General features: G+C 50.1%; 2 protein-coding genes across 5 annotated transcripts in view; one reads left to right on the plus strand and one right to left on the minus strand.

Moving 5' to 3' along the window:
• LOC102055376 (NADH-cytochrome b5 reductase-like) overlaps positions 1-3,156 on the minus strand; it is an 11,749-nt gene extending 8,593 nt beyond the window's left edge. Inside the window, exons 1-3 of one of the 4 annotated variants that reach the window (XM_055724977.1) lie at positions 3,020-3,152; positions 1,654-1,833; positions 573-721 (exon numbers count right to left, since the gene is read on the minus strand). In XM_055724977.1, the coding sequence (XP_055580952.1) occupies positions 573-721; positions 1,654-1,833; positions 3,020-3,025 (335 nt within the window). In that variant the 5' untranslated portion in view covers positions 3,026-3,152. Of the gene's footprint in view, positions 1-572; positions 722-1,653; positions 1,834-2,677; positions 2,982-3,019 lie in introns of those variants that run through there. The other 3 variants (XM_055724976.1, XM_027807004.2, XM_027807005.2) reach the window with 3 other exon arrangements.
• A 70-nt stretch (positions 3,157-3,226) lies between these two features.
• On the plus strand, positions 3,227-7,397 carry MRPL37 (mitochondrial ribosomal protein L37). Its single transcript, XM_005440421.4, has 7 exons — positions 3,227-3,641; positions 3,846-4,029; positions 4,579-4,694; positions 5,222-5,407; positions 5,721-5,878; positions 6,405-6,608; positions 7,196-7,397. Exons 1-7 carry the CDS (start codon positions 3,248-3,250, stop codon positions 7,271-7,273), a joined length of 1,320 nt encoding a protein of 439 aa, XP_005440478.4. The 5' UTR covers positions 3,227-3,247; the 3' UTR covers positions 7,274-7,397.
• Positions 7,398-12,305: the final 4,908 nt, after the last annotated feature.

Consider the following 12,305-nt stretch of genomic DNA (forward strand, 5'->3'; position numbering starts at 1 on the left):
GTCAACAGATACAGATCAATGGCATCATAACATGACTTTTTCTGTGTGGCAATGATCACCACAGATGGCTGACAGAGACATAAACTTTTCCCAAGTGGCCTGTTTTGGGCAAGCAATAAACTACACAGGAGGGTTGTTTTGCCAGAAATCAGTCAGGAAATGCCTGGACACTCGGGGCTACACCCCCAGGGCTGAGTTACCCCAAAATACAGGGCATAAAATATCAAGCACTGGGGTAAGTGCAGCTCATTGTCTTCATTCCAACATGCTGGAGTAAATCATCTGTTGTAGCATCTATTCTTTGAGTCTTTCTTTCTGCAAATGGATTTTCTTAATCACACCTAGTTCTTTCTGACCCACCGACGCAAGGATAATGCTGAATAAAAATACAGCTTTGGAATGGCTTTTACCATAAAATTAGTAGAGCTAGCAAGCTCACAAGTTCTTTCATCTGTGTCACTGCGGAGGTATAGAAATTATGATTTGCCTGGTATGAAGCCTTTGTCTATTGACGAAAACCTACGTATTAGGTTACATAATGCAGACTGTTTAACTAGCACAGAGAACAATACCTTAACACGATATGTTGTCCTAAACTCAATCGCAGACTGCTATTTCCCGGTAATTCAAATTTGTACTGGTAGGTGTCCTCTGTTAGCTGCTCCACCGAGCTTATGCTGAATGCAGTAAATGTATCTGGATTCAGTTCTGAATTATTGCTCTGCAAGAACAACAATAAATAATTACTTGGTTAGATGGCGCCTTTTATTATTTCATTTTTCTTTGGAAGCAAACGTGTGTGCTCATTTAGTGCCAGAGATACTCAGGACTCCAGAAGAACGTGTATTAAATGCTGGGGCCCAGCGCAAATTTCAGCTCTCTGCTGATTCATTATCATGTTCCACGGCACACACTTTGGGATCCTGCATTTCCCCCCTTGCTCCCCTTTTTTAAATTACAATTTTTACACCTCAGAACAAGGTCATCCTATTATGACTCATTGCAATCATCTTCTCACGTTTGGAAACAAACAGAGATAATGCTCCTAAAAGAGCTGAGCGCTGCTCTGGGGGCAACTTTCAAACCTACTGATGACCACTGTGAATAGGAAATATTGTTAGCTGTTTCAACACCGATCATTTTTGCTTGACCCGGCATAGTTAATCCTATGTAAAAGGGCACCGACAAGCTTAAAAATTATGCTCTGAAGACAACTACTCCACCACGCACAATGCAGCTTTTTTCATCCTCAGCGTAAGAGTGTAACAATCAGGAAAAAACCTGAAAAAGGTCAGGAAAACACAGCTTCTCCAAGGAAACTGTCAGAGAAAATTGTGATTCTTTGTACCTTTCACCTATTCCCACTTTCCAGAGAGGCTGGCTGGGGTACCCCAGGCAAGGAGAAGCTGCATACCCAGGGCTGTAATGCGACACCAGGGCGAACTCGACACTTGGAAAATCACATTACAGCAGGGAGAGAGCGGGCAAGGGGGAGGGTGGCTGCGAAGGCAGAGTTTGGGGAATTGCGTTTACAGCCTTCTCTTAAGGCACCACTTTAATCTATTGCTGCTTCCCTCGCCCATCACCACAACCCCACACGCTAACAAGTACGATCAAAGCACAGGCTCTAGGATGCGATAAAGATAAATTGACCTGCTCCTTCTTTTCTATGAGAAGGCTTTTGTCTTGCTTTGCTTTGGCCCTCTCCCATTGTGCAAGCTCCTTCTCATACACATCATAGATGCAGGGTTTGCAGCCGCTGCCGCAGCACTGGGATGGAGAAGGTTCCTGGGGTTTGAGAGCCAGCCAGTCGTGCTCATTTCCACTCATTGTCTGCAAAACATAAGCCCCGCATCAAAAACAGTACAATGAAGAGCAGCACGTGCTCATCAGCTGAGCATTATTTGGAGAAGGACTATGAAAATCTCTCTCAAGCATCTTGCATGTGTATCTCTGGGAACTGGGAAAAACTGAAAACCTGTGAGCAGATCTGGTGCCTCCAACACTCCATTTTTGCTCAAGTGCTCAATGCCTCTGCGTTGCCTGGCACAGGAATGCCAGACGTCGCAGCCCAGAGCTCCACAGCAGACCCCAGCCCAATCTCAGGCAGGCTGCCCAGCCAAAGCCACCTCCAGCAGCAGCAGCAGGCGCACCCTCATGCTGCTCGTTCTGCTGCGGTGATTTCCTACAAAAGCGCAGCTTGGTCACGCGGAGCAGAAACATCTTATAAATCTGCTGCTCGGCCCGTGAGAAGGAGTGACAGAACCCAACGGAGATGCGGCCTGACAGAGCACAGCTTTAAAATGGAGGGAGGGCGGCGAGCTCAAGGTGGGCTTCAGAGCCGAGCCTACAGGCAAACACACGCTCCCGTTATGAGGGGATTTGAGTCTGGCTTTAAACACAGACACACAAAAGAGGGCATGAAACACTAGCAGTGCCATTTTTATCCTTTACACCCCTTCCTTTTGAGTTGTACCTACCAAACACCCCCCAAACCCCCACCATGACACACACTTCTGGTGGCTTTGCTATTCCTACACGAGGCTTAACGCTGTTCCCCACGCGGTTGCACAAAAGGCGGTTCAGAGGAAATTACAAGCCACGGGTGACAAAGCTGAGGAAGAGAACACTTAGCACTTAGAGCAGCTTCATTTTCAAGGTGAATTAATTAACTGACCTTCACCCCCGCAACACAAGCGTGTTCTAACCGCGGCAGGGGGAGAAGGGAACCAGGAGGCGGCGGCCCGGCCTTCCACAGTGGGGGAGCCAGTGGGATAGGCGGCCCCGGCTCCGGGCCCCGAGCCCCCTCAGCTCCTCCGCAGGCGACACAGAGGGACCCCCGGCCCCCCCGGCTCGGGGCTGACCACACTCACGGAGTTTCGAGCGCTCACTGCGCGTACACGGGCCCAGCCCCACACAGCGGCCAGCGGCCCCTCAGCCGCCCGCCAAGGGCCGGTCTCTCAACTACCCCCACCCCTGCGGGAGCGGAGCTGCTTTCCCCGCCCGCCTCCTGACTTACCAACATGGCACCTGCCCTTCACCCACCGCCCCGCCCCACCCGGCAAGACACCGCCGCCGGGCAATTTGCCGACCCTCCCTGACGGCGGGGTGCCGACTCGCCATTGGTCGCCGTCGCCGTCAGTCACCCGGGAGGGGCGGGGGCAGGGAGGCGTGAGCTACCCCGCCGCGCTCCCGCCGTGCCGCGCGCGCCAAGATGGCGGCGGGCGGGTGCTGAAGGGGCGGCAGGATGGCGGCGGGGCTCGTGGTGCTGAGGCGGGTGGCGGCGGCGGCGGCGGCGGCGCGGGGCCGCGGCGCCCTCACCCGCGGCATCCTCACCCGTGCCGCGCCGCGCCGCCACCGCGGGCCGCTGCCGCGGACGCCCTGGACCACCCGCGGGCCGCCGCCGGAGGTGCTGGCCCAGCGGGTGGAGCGGCGGCCGGTGCGGGAGCAGGTGGAGCTGGACACTATCACGTACGCGGGGCGGCAGCACTTCATGCCCGGCCTGGCCCGGCCGCGCTTCCCACGCTGGGACCGCGGCTGGCATGACCGCTGGCACTCGCGGGGGCCGCGCTACGAGGACATGCCGCTCTACAAGGAGCGCAGCTGCTACATCTGCCACCAGCGCGCCCGCCTGCTGGAAGGTACCGGCCGGCCTGCCCCGGCCCCGGCCCGGGCCCCCTGCCCCAGCGCGGCCTGTGCAAGCACCTGCCCTCCTCCGCCAGCCAGGGCTTCTCCTCACACAGCCCATAAACCCGGCCGGGGAACGGCCTGCCCCGCCTAAGGGCGCTGCCGGCCCGCTGCCCCCCGGGCTCCCTAACACCTCTGCTCTTGGGTTTTGTTTCAAGGAGTGCGGCAAGCGCAGTGGCTCACCAAGACGAAGCTGGTGGAAGGTTTGCCACCATCGGTGCTGAGCATCCTTGACAACCCGGCTCACCAGCTGGAGGACTATGAGGAGGGGGTAAAGCGTGCAGTCTCACATGCACGGCTCTGGCACACGACAGAAGTTGTTCCCAGGAGAGAGTATTATTGGTAAGTCCTCAGTCACAGGGAAGACCATTCTGCTGCGTGGTTATGGCTTTAGGATAAGCCGGTCGTCAAGCAGGTGACTTAAGAACCAGGGATTTTAGCACTGCAAAGAAGATTCATACTTAAAGTCTATTGTTGAGAGATTCAACTGCTGCAGGCTTTGTATCAGGTTGTCAACTTGTAAAACAAACAACAGGAACACGAAAAACCAAGCCCCGGTTCTGAGTATTGATACTAGGACCAATGTAAACACATACTCTTCGTTAAAGCTCCTCACAGGCCGCAGTCTGTTTCAGCTTGAGGTCTACTTCTAACTGATGTGCAATGTCAGTTTTTTAAATAACTAATGGTAAGCATTACCTCTGCCAACTTGGAAAAGGATTGGTGTGTGGGATATTAATCCAAAATCTGTGTTAACTGTTTGGAAACATTATGCTATTGTATGTTTTGCATACAGTAACATTAGAGCATTCATGTCCCAGAAGCATCTGCCCGCCATTATGATTGTGTTTTTTATATAACTTGGTTTTTTTTTCTCTCCTCATTTTAAAGCCCAGTACTGTTTGAAGACTTGGTGCATTTATGTCGGTTAATGTCTGCGAAGTACCCTTCTCTAACTAAAAGAATGTTGGCTAGAAACTACAAGGTAGCAGCTATGTGGGAAAGAGGTTAGTTGCTTCTGTGGTGGAAGGGTTTATCTGTTTTCATTAATATGAGGGGTAACAAAGCTGCTAGCTTTAAGGCTGAGGACTTAGAGCAAATGAAACAATTTCTGGAACCAAGTAATTCTTTCAGTTTAAAGTAGTGCTGTAAGCATGGGCAGCCTTGGATGATGGCAGGATACTTGCCCCGAGGACATTATTAGGGTGTTAAACAATATCGACAAGATGGTGGGAGAAGAGAACCGGTTCTTAGAACTGATTGGTTTGGGTTTGGGGTTTTTTATGTCCAAAATCCGTACTGTTCTTTTTCTGAGTATATTTAGTTAAGAAACTAACATCAGTAATTAACATTGGTATTTTAGAAGAAGAACCTGCAGCTGAGCTACTATTTAAGATGAGTTTGAAGGTGAGAGGAAGAGAGCGAGCCTTGCAGGACAATGACTTGCTAGAATGCTGCTGCCCAAAAGGAAACATATGTCTTTCCCTGATCTTATTTCAGCAGTGTTTGATTGTAGCCTAATTTCCCTCCCCAGGATCCACTCTCCTTCAGGTCCGCGGCCTGAATGGAATACTTATGAACTCTATGACCCCAATACCACCAGTAGCCTCCAAGGAGGAGATAGTGGCCACTGCAGAACACGTTCTGGAGACTTTTTATCCCATCTCTCCTACAATTGATCTTCAGGAAGTGCATGTGTACAAAGAGCTCAACGATACAGGTAAATCTCGCCATAGATAATAATTTTCTGTCAGACTTAAGTGTTCAGGTTAACCTGGAGTCCTTCCCCTTCTGTGAGACACCTGTGTGGGTAGCGAGTGTATGGGAATGAGGGGAAGAGGAGCCGGGCACAGGGTCTGCAGTGCAAGCACGCCAGACCTGTGGCGGGCGAGTATGTTGTGGCCGAAGTAGGACTGTGGAGGAGAACTTAAATCCCAGCAAATTACTTTTAACCGTTCCTGAAGGTATGGGAGAAAACATGGGTTGTGCAGTCTCTCACTGAGCGATTTCTGACATGATTATCTGCCATTTAGGTTTTAGAGATGGTTATCCGTACCCTCATCCTCACACTCTGTTCTTCCTGGAATCGGCCAACATTCGTACTAACAGGTTCAGACCAGAACAACTTCGTGCTAAAATGCTGATGTTTGCTTTTGGCAATGCGCTGGCAAAGGCTAAGGTGCTGTACGGGGTACGTATTGGAGGCTGCTGCTGACTTGCTCGGCCTTTGTTCTTTCTCTAGCGCTGCAGCTAGTGGAAAGAGTCGTGAAGTTCCCTTGCTGTGGCATGTTACAGTAGTTTTCAGATCTGAGCTTCCCGGTCCAGAGGTCTAACTCTAACCTTCAGGTATGGTTACTGATGTCTGCTGATCCAGAAAACCGTCGCTCAGCAATGAGCGTGTTCGTGATGTGACATGCACTGGAGTGGTAATGGGTAGGAACTGGGGAGCAAGTTCAACTGTAAAACTCTTAACCCATCCCACAGTTCAGTATGTAAATTGATTCTTCATTGCTGGCTGAAGGAAGAATTTTAATTAAAATACAAAATCTACATTCAAAACTTGTTTGACTAGAGTAATTTTCTGGGCAAGGTAACAATACGTTTATTAAAATCTTGGCTTTAAACCGAGTAGAAGATGCAGAATCAGCAAGTACTCATACAATTTCTGTAGTAGCTGCCTTCTTAAACATTTTCCCCCCCTCCACCTTCTTTCCTAGAATGATCCCAAGGTTTTGGAGCAGCCAGTAGTGGTGCAAAGCATTGGCACAGATGGCCAGCAATTCCAGTTCATGGTGTTCCAGTTAAATACAACAGACCTTGTCTCTAATGATGGTATAAAAAATCTAGTCTGGATTGACTCTGATCAGAATCTGTATGAAAAAGCCCAGTGTATCCCAGAAGTCAAGAAGAGAGTTGTTGTGGTAAGCAGAATTTGGGAAATGGTGCTGGAAATGCTGCCCTTTCACCTCTGCTGGAGGTTTGAGAGCTGCCGTAGAGCTGCAGCTCAGGTTTTAAACCAGCTGAAGGGACCTGACACAGGCACTGGCCTCATTCTTACTTAAGCAGGTGTTCCTGACAGGGAGTGTTTGTTGTGCCGATGTACCACGTAGCATGCAAACCGCATGCCGGGTTTAATATGAACTCCTGCATGAAGATAGCCCCATCTGTAATCTACCGTCTCATGATACGCTTGTTTAAAATCAGCTCGTGCTCTGATGAAGGAAGTGCTTACATGCAACTGTCAGCTTTGCTGTGGAGTAAATAGAGCACAGTGCTGTCAGCCCCGGTAACGCTGGGAGGGCGTCTTCAGTTTGATGGGCAAAGGGTTTCTGCCGGCTGAGGTTTATATATACCAGTGGAAGTACCCGCACACACACCGATCTGGGGAGGGAGAGCGCAACTTGGAAGCTACCGCGTCTGAAGTCTTGTTTAAGCATATTTAAAGCCGTTGTTTGTCTACATTAATCACTTCACTGCAAACTGAGCATCCATGTCTTTTTCTCTGCAGAAGCCCGCTGGAATATATGGCTTTCAGCCAGACACATTCAAGAAGTTTCTGGCACTGTATCTGCATGGAGCTGTGTGAAATTCAGCTCAAATGAAAATACTTCACCAACTGTACCTGCTGCTTCTCTTTGCCAGAACCATCACATAATTAAAGGTGGATTTATTTACTTTCAAAAATAAATTATATTGTTACTGAAAGTAAAGTTGTGTGTGTGTTTGTTTTTTTTTAAAACCAAATTGTGCATGAAGAAACTCTTTCATTTTAGGGGCTTACCTCTGGATTCAGGTTAGAGAGTGTCATCAAATGCATCCTCCTGCACTCTTCCACCATTGCCTAGAAAGAACATAAGCCAGTCATTATTCCTCTGCGCAGGTTCTGCTCTCGGTGTGCTTTTGCACAGAGCTAGACTCAAGCCTATTTTCCGAGGTTGCTTTGAGTACTTCTGAATGCAGTGTATGTGGAAGAGACTTACAAAGCTTCAAGGGGAGAGCCTGAGACACGAGCCTTTTTCATTCTGCCTGGCTTTTACTTTGTTTTACTCCTGGCTGCTTTGGGATGTGTCGTGCTGCCCTGCGCTTAGTTCCCAAAGCGCTTAATCGGTGAGATTGCTTTGTTGGATCTATAGAACTGCAGTTCTTTCATCCCCCAATTGGGGATCAAGAGACCTAGCCATTTTGGGAAAGTGTTGTAGAATGTAGCGTGAAACTTTGGTGCCTGGTAGCTAGTATTTGCTGCTAAAAATACAAAGGAAGAATTTCTTCCTGCCACACAGAGTTAACTGAGCAGGAAGTGTATTCTTTTTAAGATGGGGGGGGATTAGTGTGTTTTTTGTAAAATGAAAGCTAAATTAGCTTCAGTCAAATGTAGAATGTTTTGCAGTTCTGCACTGATACCCTCCAGCACATGGGAAGGAATAGGACAGCCTGTGCTATTTTAAGGTGTAGAAGAGCGTATTTCCAAGAAATTCATCTCGCTTCAGCGTCTTGTGTCAGAGGCTGGTCTGCGTTTTGTGATCTTCTCTGACCATCTGGATGAACACTCCAGTTGTGCGTTGCAGCCTCAATCCATCAGACAGCTCTACTCCACAGGTTTTGGAAAACAGATTTTCACTAGTCAAATTCAAGATCAACAGTTCACCAAGAAAATTGGGATGCATTTGCTGTAAGTTAAATTAACAAATCCCTCAATAGTTAGGAGAAAATGCTTGAAAAGTAAATAATCTAGTAAGCATTGCATTGATCTAAATCATGTTAATTCTGCCTTCTCAAGGGATGCCTAATTCAGCTCATCAATTTATGTCTGCTCAGATCTGTATTTTGCACCCAGTTATTTAGGAATATATTTTAATACTTGCACTCTGTGGAGACTGTGCCAGTAGGTGTTTCTCAGCTGTTGGCTCTGCTTTGTCACACAGACCCTGCTAAACAGCCCTAGGCAACAGCCCTTGGACTACTGACATGCCCTCACCTTTCCAGCTTTGGGTCATTACTGGTCTTAAGGAGGAAACCCTGCAGGGCAGCCAGCCGCCGTGCTGACATGCCCGAGCAGAGCGGTTTTGCTAAGGAAGCCCGGGAGAAGAGTGGCTGCGGTGGAGAAGGGGGTGGGTGGGTGGGGAAATTAAATGCCTCGCATGCTTCTAGTAGATGTGGGAATGCGTGAAGATGGTCTGCACGGGAAAGAGCCAAAGGCCCTTTAGATGCTTTTACCTCTCAACAAAGACATCTCTGTTAGGACAGGCAGTAGGAGAGGAGAAAGTGAAGCTGGAGTGCTGCTGTCTTCAAGACTGAGCAGAGAGAAAGCATCAGCATAGGGAGAGATGGATGAAGGCAGAATGAAGGCAATTTTGACAAATGACAGAAGCAGTAAGATGTGGGGTAGTCAGCAGGGGAATAAGGCTTCAGCACGTTACAAGAGGCATCAGGAAGCCACTTGAGATGAGGGGATTGTGCGCAAGCGTGCAAGATCGTGTCCCTGGTTTGCTCAGGGCACAGCTGATCTCACCTGCGGTGCGGGGAGCAGCAGTACTCGCATGTTGCTAGAAGGAGCAGCTGATCCTTGTGCTGAGTAAGCTCCTCTGAGGTCTAGGAGGGGAACTTGAGGGCAGAGCAGGGCTCCCAGCTTGGCATCTGAGATGAGCGCTCAGGCTGGTCCATCATGATGCCGGTGTGAGGTCCGTGAAGCAGGCAGCCCCTTGCTACGGACAGCCGTGCACACGTGCGTGGTGTCCCACTGGTCTTTCCAAGTGCACTGCACGTGGTTCGGTTCACCCACTCGTTCCTCCAGTGTGACCTGATGGAATTGGCCCAGCTGAGGGAGGTGGGACCAAGGGCAGGACAATGGGTCACACAGGCACATCTGGGTTGGCATCAATAAGTTATAAAGGCTCGTCAGCAGATGAATGGCATTACCTCAGCACAGACCAAGAGCCAGGCATTAACTTTTAATGAACACCAGGCGAGGAAGCAGAACAGGCAAGAACTGAGTGGCGGGATTCAAGAGATGAAGACCCGGCAGTGCCTGGCTGCCCAGGAGAGAGCTCTGCAGCCACTGGGGCAGAACCGGGCTGCCAGCCTGCCCTGGGGACGATGCACGGTGTGCCATCGGGCTCTGCCACTCCACGCTACCTTCCCCTGAACTGCCCCCAGTGCAAAATCCGACTCCACGGGCTGCACTCATCATGCCAGCAAGTACACGCTGTGCGCAGACTGGAGCCCCTGGTTGTTCAGATCCTCCTCCTGCATTTAATTTAATGAAAACTAATGGGGGAGACAATTATGCTTAAGGTTGGGCTCAGGAGGCGTTTAGAGGAGGGAACTTGGCAGTTTCTCATGGCGGTGTTTAATAAAATTAGCCTGTAACCCAGTAAGAACCAAGGGGAAGGGCTTTTCTATGCCCCGCAATAAAACCACAACAGGCAGCATCACTGCCTGTTGCTCCGGGCAGCCAAGTGGGGCCTGGGTGGCCAGCATGGGCGGGAATGGCCCCAGGGAGCTGGGAGGGCAGGGGGTCTTCATCACCATCCACTAATTACCCTCAGGGGTCATGTTTCCAAATGATGGGACAATGCTTGCACACTACTTTCTGCAAAGCACAGAGGGATGTGATTGCCTGGACCAAAACCCACACTGGGGCACAGCTGCGCAACCCGCGCAAGGGCGCCTGTGGTGTTAACCCAGAGGCACACCTGTGCAGCTAGCAAAGGGTGCAAACACAACCCACGCTGTGGCCCTGCCATTAATTATATGCTAACGGGCTCTGCAGGCACGATGGTTTTTCTGGGTGGTTCCTAAACCCAGCAGACAACCAACGTGTTGCCCCCCTTGCCTGTGACCACAGCGTGCTCACTCCTGGAATTGCAGCAGTGAGGTGGCTGTGGGTGCCAGGGCTGGGTGGGAGCAGCCCCCAGGAGCAGCCCCCAGGACCAGCCGAGCTCCAGGATGGTCCCGAGCCTGCAGCTCCCCCTGAACATTCCCGCAAGGAGGGAGAGAAGCTGCACAGTTGCAGCCAGCCGCGTCCTGCCTGAACTAGTCAAAGGCAGAGAACAAGTCTCAGGCAGCAGCTCCCGGAAGCGTTTCAAGCACCCGGCACTTACAACTACCCATCTAAACACCCAAAAAGCCCCAATCTCTCCCCAAACGCTGCAGCAGCCCCGATGCTGCCCGCTGGGGAGCTGGGGCAGCCTCGCCCACATTTCTCCATCTCCAGCAGCTGGTTCAGAGCCTGGAGCTGAGTTTGATCCTGCAACGGTGCACACACTCGCCCTGCACCGCAGCCAACCATTGCCCAAGCAGGGGGTCAGCAGACCCCATTGCAAGCCTAGATATACCCATATCTATATCTGTATCTATACCTATAGCTATATCTTATGGGTTTTTTTTAAGGTGACACTCGCATCCCTTCCCCTCCCTTGCTTACCTCCCAGCAGTGCAAGACTCCAGCAACGGGAGCAATCAGGACCCAGCTCCTCTCCCAAGATATCCCCGATCCGTAACCTGTGGCATGGGACACCAGCCTCCATCGCTACACCGGCATCCCAACTCCTCCAGCCTCTAACGAGGAAACTCTGGGGAGACAGGGTAAAAAAAAATAATAATCACACACCCCCCACCCCCCCCTTTTTAGCCCCAGAAAGCCCCCCTCTGCCTGCAGCCATGAGCAAGCACATCCTCAGCCTGGTGCAGGCAAGAATGACCATTTTCCTTGGCTAAAACCTAAATTTTCAAAATGGTTAAAAAAATAAAAAAGAAAGAACATAACCCCCAAAACCACAAGCGAGCATCATTAAACCAAACCTCTCCCAGTCCCCTGGGTCCTGCACTGCAGCAGAATCCCCATCCACCCCCTGAGCCTCAGCCAGCCCCCCCCAGTGCCAGCCCCCACTTGGTTCTGCATCACCTCCACTCCTGCATCCCAAACCTGGGGTCTCATTCAGCCTCCAAAAAGAAAGGTCAGAAAAAAAATGCTTCCCCCGCCCCCCCCCCCCCCCCCCCCCAGTCTGGCAGCAATCACCAGGAACAAACTGCAGAGCACGGAAATCAAATGTTTATGTTGATATTTATTACAGCATGGGGGGGGAGGGGGGGAGGGGGGAGAAGGAGGGAGAACCATTTCATTCAAAAAACCATCCCATACCAATGAAGACAATAATTTAGCTATTCATTTTAAAATACATTAAAACCGGTCCTTTCATTTCCTCATGTCAGAACAAAAAAAAAAAAAAAAAAAAGAAAAAAAAAGAAAAAAACCCCCAAACCCTGAACAAGATGTAAAGCGGAAAAGGGAAAAAAAATGACCCCCTTGGGGAGTCCCCGGGTATATTTGCGATGCAACAAATCTGCGTTCGGTTATTTCTCGGCATTACTTGGAAAATATTAACCTGACTGTAACTATGAGACTGACACCCTCAGACCCACCCTGTCCCACCCACCCCTCCCTCCCCAGCGACTTTCTACAGGTAAAGCACAATTAAAATGCCTAGGAAAAAGAAGGCAAACATTAAAAAAAAATATTCGTATCACACGCTAAAAAAAAAAAAATTGTCATCTCATGTCTTGCAGTCAGAATAATAAAAACAAGCCAAATGTTCCCCGAAAACATTTCAATGAAGGGG

This window comes from Falco cherrug, chromosome 12 (genome assembly GCF_023634085.1).
Source record: "Falco cherrug isolate bFalChe1 chromosome 12, bFalChe1.pri, whole genome shotgun sequence".
Lineage (NCBI taxonomy): Eukaryota > Metazoa > Chordata > Aves > Falconiformes > Falconidae > Falco > Falco cherrug.